This window comes from Gavialis gangeticus, unplaced genomic scaffold (genome assembly GCF_001723915.1).
Source record: "Gavialis gangeticus isolate Ggan-Ray unplaced genomic scaffold, GavGan_comp1, whole genome shotgun sequence".
NCBI classification, from domain to species: domain Eukaryota; kingdom Metazoa; phylum Chordata; order Crocodylia; family Gavialidae; genus Gavialis; species Gavialis gangeticus.
The window spans coordinates 153,325,874-153,333,971 of NW_017729025.1; the positions used below are offsets into that span (position 1 = coordinate 153,325,874).

Below are 8,098 nucleotides of genomic sequence, written 5' to 3' on the forward strand. Positions count from 1 at the left end.
AAAAACAGGGCAGTTCACCAAAAAAAAAAAGAAAAAAAAAAAGAAAAAAGATTTTCCTCTGTGTATAGGCCTCACTCCATACAGGTCAGTAGAGCTAATCCCAGTGGGACCTATAGGCAGTAATGGATGAACTCCACTTCCCCTGCCTCTCACTAAGGGTGTTGGATGTTAGGTTCATTGGAAGGTAACCTTTTAATTGCATGAAACCCTGCCTGTCATCTGCACTCAAGATCAGAGATTGAAAGGGCTGAGGTTGCTGCTGTTTGGGCTCTCCTGCTGTCAGAGGCTAGTTGAGTAGCTATCCCAGTTCTTCAAAGCCAAGTGTCTGGGCTGAAAACCAGCTTTCCACCCCTTTCCAAGCCAGATCAGCCAAATCAATTCCAAATCCGTGAGTCAGTCCAGAACCATAAGTGCTGGCAAACATCCTCCATTCCCATCTGGGGCTTCAGATGATCCTTTGGCAGGCATCCTACATGCAGGCCCAAGCCCAGAGGCTTAGGGTTTAGATGCCCCTGAGTTTTTTTGCTTGCCTTCAGCTGTATGGCTGCAGGAGCAAGCTAGAGAGGAGTCTCCCATTTCCATAAAGTGGGTATAAAGGCAAGATCTCCACACTCCAGCAGCTAAGTGGGAGGTTAACTATACATTACCTTGGCGGGTACTACCCCTGTGCCAGGAGAGCAGTCATCCCTGGGTGTTACTAGGAAAACTGCCTCAGTGGTCACTGTGTTTCCCCTGCTAGGCTGAGAACCAACTATGCTAGGAAACACCTATTTCTTTCTTGGCTCTCATAAAGCACCTCACGGAAGGGGAGAAGGTTTCTGCATGTGGATCCAGGCTCTCCATAGGGGTCTGTGCGAATCAAGGGTTTCTTTGATCCTGTACTTGTGAGATTTGGAAGGGAAAATCCCGTCAACAATTCCTTCTTTCCATCTCAGAGAAGGAATTTATATTTAGTCATTTATCTTCCCTGTGGCCTAATGCCCATAATCCCCTCCCTTTGTATCCTCCCACAGAGCAGATGAGAGGTGGAGAAATCTGAGCAGCTGACGTGCAGGCCGCCCAGGATTAGGTAGCTGTATGCAATCCTCTGACTTCCCCGGGGAGACTTTGAGGAAGCTGATGGGACTGGGAGAGGTCTCCTTCATAAGAGGGAGTTTGGGGTATTCCTTATGCCCCCTGATTCCTTCCTGTGGCAGGAGGTGGTGACAGCTCATGGGATCTCTAAGCTGCTGCTAAAGGCACTGCATTAAAAAAGTGTTTGTGTGTGACACCAATGTGAACCTCAAGCCAGACTCCTAAAGGCGCATCTTTACAAGCAGTATTTACAGAGCCAGATTCCCAGCGGGTGGCAGGGCAACACTGCTCCGCTCGGGTCAATGGGGCTGCGATGTGCAGCCCAGGATCTGGCTTAAGTTGAACGTTGATGCTTCATTGTTCATGACACTCTTCAGCTCTAAACCAAATCCAACTCTGTCCCAGCTGTACACACACCCCTATGCTGGTGTATGTTGTCACCGCACTATTGGACAAATGGCAGCCTCCCCACCCACACCTTTTTGTTCTGTAGAGAGCAGAGTTAAACGGCATAAAGCAAGAACAGCATTGTTGGCCCAAAGCAGTACAGGTGTTGTTAAAATGTTTGGGGTGAATACAATAGAACATTTATCATCTTTTAAGTAAAAAAGTATAGCTGTGGCCAGGTAAGCACTACTGTATTTCCTGCCAAACCAGTTGTCTCTGAATGTGTGTCTACCATATTTTATCACCTACAACACCCCCCCAATAGAATATACCCCCCCACCTTTTTTTTTTTTTGAAAGGCAAAATAAAGAAGAAAAGATTTTTTTTTCTGTATTATGGCTGTATAGAGCAGGGACTGAGCCTAATCTTCAGCTGACCTATCTTCCCTTTCCTGTTTAACTAAAAGCTGAAACCCTAGGTGCTTCTGAAGGCCGGTTTCTATGGGTAGATTTTGAAAAAAAGCTAGTCTCCAGGGCTGTGAAACAGGAGATGAGAGACCAAGAGCAGCTAGCAGACAACAAAATTGCCCTAAAATATCTTAGCTTAATTAGTGGGATATTAAGACCATTAAAAAGGACAGATGATTTTTCACACCTCTGAAGTATAGAACAATGAGCCATTAAATGAATAGACTCCTTTCCCTGCCTGAATAGTAATGCAACAGCTGCTGCAGTGTGGGGCAGGAATCAAAGCACGATGCTTCTGTCCCAGTCAGACGATCAGCTTTTCCACTTAAAATGCATGCTCTGACTGGGAGGTAGGAGGGTTGATTTTTGGGGACAAAAGATGTGTGTTGTATTTAAGAAAATACTGTATAGTTGTAGTAGCACTGAGGTGAATTATTGCTAAAGAGCCGGCAGGGGGAGCAGAAACATTGTATCATCATTGTGGTAGTTTTTACAGCAAATAGAAGTCAGAGGACTCTCACTGTCTGACTTTGTATTACAGTTTTTAAAGGCAGGACAGATTTAAGGCCTAAAACCTCAGCAAAGCACCTGTCTCAATTTTGTCATGGTAGGAGCAGGGTCTTGCAGAGAGGGTGGTTGTTCCTCTGAGCCCAGCTGTTTGATTTGTTTAGTGATGGATTATTCTAGGCCGGCTCTTCTGACTCTCGCTTTATTTTGGTAGGAAGAAGCTGACACTACTGAAGGAGATGCTGGCTGGCTGCGGGGCAGGCACCTGCCAGGTGATTGTCACCACTCCCATGGAGATGCTCAAAATCCAGCTACAGGATGCAGGCCGAATTGGTACCTTGCACATCTCTTCTCTCCTTACACAACAGGCGGGCAGTGGGGAAGATTCATAGAGGAGCAGGGAGAGTAGGGCTGTGGGAGAAAAGGAAGCAGATACTATTTCCCATGTACTCAGAGGTGCCTCAAGGTGTGGTAGAGCTTTCCTCATTGTCTTCCTACCTCTCTCCCCTTGGCTGGTCTGGTAAAGCTTCATCTTAGTGACAGCAGGCACTTCTCACTGCCTGTACTTGCACCACGCAGTGACCCTGTGAATGGCATCACAGTTGCTGCACGTGGAGGGGAGAAAGGCAGCAGGGAGGACGGTGTTCAGCCTGTAAATTATTAAAGCTCATTATCTAATGCACACAGGAGAAGGGATTAATGTTCCCTTAATTCATTTCCTGTGACAGTTTCCCTTGTCTCTTCCCCCACCCCCACCTAGCACATTGCAACTGTAATGTCTTCTGAAAGGTATGTTGTACTGTCAAAAGCCCTGTCTTGTTTCTGCACTGCCTGCAACCACTCTCACTTCCTGGCAAGAAATGTGTTTTTTTAGTTTGTTCTGAGCAATGAATGAAGCTCCCCAAGTGATGGCAGATGGGGCAAGATTGTTTCGGTATAGCACGAGCATGATGCTTTATGCAGGCCTGTCCATGCTGTTGCCCCACTTCCTCCAAGCCTTGCTGGTTTTCGGTTTCCTCTGTAGTCTCATGGGGAATTCTCCAGCTCACGAGGCTGAGAGGAAATTTCAGGCTTTCCCTCATGAGAGTGAAATGAGTGATTAACCTAAGCAGCCTTGAACGGCTTGTGGTCAGAGTTTATGTAATCAACTTGCATCATAGACACAGACCAAAAAAAAAAAAGAAAAAGCCCAGGCCGCATAGCCATGGAAAGAAATATGGTCACTGCAGGTAGCTGGTGTTGGTCTATACTATAAAATGTATCTACAGTTTGGCACAGTGGGCATTCTTTGGACAGAGGAGAGGCCTAGATAGAGTCAAACTATTGAGAAATGCTGCAGGTAGGGTCAGAGGTAGAACTGTGGGGGAGTCGAGGGCTTGGACAGAAAGGGAGTCGCAAGCCAGGACTGAAATAAATTGGTAGGGAAGGGAGTTGGAACAAGGGGAAAGTCATGTTGTAAACCATATGAGCTACAAACTGACAGCTGTCAGTTCTGCACCAGTAGTCTGCCATGTGTTTGGCCTGGTGTCTTCACAAAATGAAATTAAATTGAGATAATTGCCCAGCATAAAACCCAGGGACAAGAAAAGGCTTGATATATAGCCTAAATCTCTCCTAGAGTCCAACCAGAGACACCTGTCTGGTTCCTATAGTTTCCTAAATCATGCCCATGAGCTAGGGTGTTAATAGTACCATCGGAAACCACTCTGCTAATAAACTTGTATGTTTGTTTATCTCTCTCTAATTCTTTAGTCGCAGAGTCTATCTTTTTTTTTTTCTTTCCCTGCTTAAGACCTCTTCTTTGCTAATTTTAATGTGAGCCTTATCTTCTTTGTATGTGTGTTTTAAACTGTATGAAGAAATGAAACCCCGGTTTTTAGGCTCAAAACCCAAATTTCTGCTATTGCAGTTGGTGAAGACCTGTTCTCTCTGTGTTGTCCAAAGAATACAACCCAGCTATTGACAGTGCTCCACCTTCTGGCTAAATGGTAGAACTACACTAGGGTGTGACAGGAGTAATGGGAGAAAGTATAATAATGCCTAGAGATCTGAAGTACTCTAAAACTCAAACTGAAGATCATCCCTCTGCCCCTTTGCAATAACAGTATTGTGCATGGAAACAAATTTTGGAATAGAAGGGATGATCTTTCCCTGTTTTTGGGATGATTCTGGTGTCCTTCCCTGCTGAACACCTGTGTCCTCATAGGGTTTAAAGACACAACTGTAAATGAGTCTCTTGTTCCTGGCGTAGTTATAAGGGTGACTTCTCCACACCCATGAAGTCCTGCATGATTGACTGTCTCTACCCCAGAGAAACTCAGGAGTGGAACGGTAAGGAAGGGTGAAGCTACAGGTCGGGACTTGGGGCCATTAGCCAAGTCAGGTTTGAGCTCAGGACTGGGAAAAGGGTGCTGCACGCGAGGACAGAGGAATATTTGCAGAGCGGAGTTGAGAGCTTGCAGGACACGTGGCTGCTTTTGGCTGATGCTGTCAGTCTCTTCCTGTCACAAGCATCCAGTTCACACTATAAAGGTCTCTTCCTTTCTGAAACAAGCACCGCTGTCCGTTGCCCATGGGCAGCACCATTACTGTGCACTGTGTTTTCTATAGTAGGCATTTGTCATTAATGCTCCAACTTCCATGCAGCTGCTCAGAAGAAGCTAATGGCACCACAGGCCCAGATATCTTCTTCCACTGGGGCAGCAGAGTCTGTTGTTGAGAGACGGACCACAGCAACCCAAATCACCCGGGAGCTACTTCGAAGCAAAGGCATTGCAGGACTTTACAAGGGCCTTGGGGCCACGCTGCTAAGGTAAGACGGTGCTCACTGAGCACAGCAGGCATCTTCACCTGTAAACCCCATTTTAAGAGACTAAAGTAGCAACATTGGGTGCAGTCCCTTCCAGTAGTGCTGCTGTCATACCTGGGGCTACTTACCAGGTGGTGCTGCCTTCTGAATCATTGTCAGACACAAGCATCAAGGAGATGCCAGTGTCTGTGGGAAGAGAATCATGATTCTGGAGTCAGAAAGAATGGGGTCAGCGAGAGGAGAATTGGGTCTGTAGTGCTTTTGTGTGGGATGGAGAGAGAAAGTTTAGAATGCCAGGTGGCTTCCCCTTGCACGTCTGTAGGGGTTCTTGTGTAGGGGTTTTTACCTTGCACCCATGACTGGCTGCCTTCCAGTAGCTCCCTGGGGAGCATGACTAACACCTCTTATATGGTGCATGTTCTCCCTCTGGAGAGAAGGCAACAGAAGTGTGTGGCATACAGCATCTGGGTTGGTTGGGTGTTGCATTGGATTCTTATTTTGCATGGGAGGATAGAGGGTGGGTTCTTGTCATATGCCCATTGCTTTCTCTAGCCAATGGAGCAAGGTCAAAAAAAGCTATGTTGCACTGAAGGGAGCAAGGCTGGCAATAGCCTCAGTTCATGGTTTGTTTCATCATCTCAGAGTGGCTTTTGGGAATATTCTGTCTCCCTCACAGATGAGCTGTGTCCAATCTTGGACAGTTTCCTTGTGCCCAAGGAGCACAAATATCAACCAGAGTCGTCTTGCCCTAGAGCTTGAGGCAGTCTCTTTAGATATCATGGCTCCAGGTCACAGAGGGCCTTCAAGATGAGGCCTAAAACCTTGAATAGGGTATATTATGTGGGAAGCTAGTATCAATAAGGACTCTTATCTAGGCTCTTTTGTTTTCAGGTGACTGATTCTCCAGTAAAACAATAGTAATAACAACACCTCAGAAGTAACGGGGAGGGGAGATGGAATGCAACCCACTTAATTAAAAATGGATAAAAGTCTATAACTGTGAACACCCTCGGTCAGATCCTCAGCTGGTGTCAGTCTCAAGGTTCATCAACTTCAGCTGAGCTCTGAGTGTCACTGGCTGAGGATCTGAGCCCCTGGCTTCACCTATAGGATCTAGAAGCTGTAGATGGAACATCCTTCTCAGCTTCCCCCTTGCACATCATGTCTGTAGCTGGGAAAAGGGGGATACCTGGAGCCTTGCTTGACTTACAAAGTTTGTTGCCCTTTCTCCTCTGAACTGGCAGATTGGTGCCAGGTTGTGGCTCTGTTTCTCACTCTTCTGATTCCCCACAGAGATGTCCCATTCTCCATTGTTTACTTTCCACTGTTTGCAAACCTGAACAAGCTGGGCCAGAAGACCCCAGACATCAAGGCTCCATTCTACGTGTCCTTTCTTTCTGGCTGCCTAGCAGGCAGCACAGCAGCAGTGGCTGTCAACCCTTGTGATGGTGAGTCCTGGGTGATCAGTGCTGTTGGTCTTAAGGGCAGTGACAAGGAGCTGCTCTCTTTTTTTTTTTTTTTTTTTACAAAGAGCAAAGCTGTCTGGGAGAACCCCCTCCCTTTATAGGGAGCTGGTAAAGTAGATTGAGGCAGCAGAAGAGGTGTGGTGTTGCCAGAGGGAGGTGGGGGGAGGTGACTGGGACAGATTTGATTTTTTTGGATGCCTCAATGTTTAGGTGCCTATTTGTAGATTCTTTAGAAGGCTGAGTTTTCAGAAAATGCTGAATTTCTCAGAATCTGATGCTCTTAATATGTTTGAAGTTAGGATACCTATAAATAAGCAGGCACTTAATCTGCACCAGTTCTGAAAATTTTGTCAGGTCTGGAGTTGCCTATCTCTTATTTACACTCATTAGTGTAGTTTAATTTCTGGTCCTTGATCCGAGTCCCTTGGTCACTCTTAGCTATTAAAGTTGCTGAGCAGTGTGCAAAGTATTTGATGAGAGCACTGGTGAAGGGAAAAGCACTGTATATAACTAGAGTTGTTTAAAGCACCTCTTTCCTCTCTTTCTTTTTCCTTAGTAATCAAGACAAGACTGCAGTCCTTGCAGAGAGGAGTCAATGAGGACACATACTCAGGAATCCTAGACTGTGCTAGGTAAAAGCTCTTCACAGTGCTTACCAGCTGATCAAATGGCAAGGTCTAGTGGCCTGCTTCCAGGCCAGGAGCATGGTTTGCAGCATGATGGGACTGCTTCTGAACTGTGTCTTATCTTAACATCTCAAAGTGTACACTCCTTAGATAAGGGTAGTGGGATTAATGTCCCCTTCAACTGACATCTCCAGCCCATGTGCCCTGAAAAGAAGTAGGGAATTAGAAAAAAGTCCAGAACCCAATCATGTCCATACAGAGTTCTTGCCCCAGAAAGGAAGGTGTGCCAGACAATCCATGAAGGTTACCAAGGAATTTGCTCTCTGGTAGTGCGTGGAAGGTGGTACAGGGAGGAGCATCAATGTGAAACCCTCAGGGACAGAGTGCGGTGTTGGGGGGTTTCTGGTGGCCAGCAGCTATCAGCTTCTCTGCAACCCCATCTAGCCTGATAGAATCCACAGAGGAGTCTTTGAAATCATAAGAAATGTAAAGCCATGTGCAGTATTCCTTCCCAAAAATGATAGGTCCTGTTGTGATAGACTGGACTTTGGACCTGAAAACAGCCTTAACCCATACCTGGGGATGAGATGCTGGATCTATTATAGTTTCATAGTTTGTAGGGTCAGAAGGGACCTGAGTAGATCATCTAGTCCGACCCCCTGCCATGGCAGGAAAGAGTACTGGGGTCAAACGACCCCAGCAAGGTGTTCATCCAGCCTCCTTTTAAAGACCCCCAGGGTAGGAGCCAGCACCACTTCTCTT

At 46.4% G+C, this 8,098-nt stretch overlaps 1 protein-coding gene and 1 long non-coding RNA gene across 5 annotated transcripts in view; one reads left to right on the forward strand and one right to left on the reverse strand.

Annotated features, from left to right (window-relative positions):
• Positions 1-8,098, forward strand: part of SLC25A22 (solute carrier family 25 member 22) — a 100,649-nt gene that overhangs the window by 89,588 nt on the left and 2,963 nt on the right. For 3 of the 4 annotated variants that reach the window (XM_019519787.1, XM_019519788.1, XM_019519786.1), the window contains exons 6-9: positions 2,650-2,768; positions 5,082-5,247; positions 6,538-6,692; positions 7,267-7,342. In XM_019519787.1, the coding sequence (XP_019375332.1) occupies positions 2,650-2,768; positions 5,082-5,247; positions 6,538-6,692; positions 7,267-7,342 (516 nt within the window). Of the gene's footprint in view, positions 1-2,649; positions 2,769-5,081; positions 5,248-6,488; positions 6,693-7,266; positions 7,344-8,098 lie in introns of those variants that run through there. The other variant, XM_019519789.1, reaches the window with a different exon arrangement.
• LOC109299207 lies at positions 2,742-4,703 on the reverse strand. The gene is made up of 2 exons (XR_002097793.1): positions 2,934-4,703; positions 2,742-2,846 (listed from the first exon to the last, which is right to left on the reverse strand). It is a non-coding gene; the product is annotated as an uncharacterized LOC109299207 (long non-coding RNA).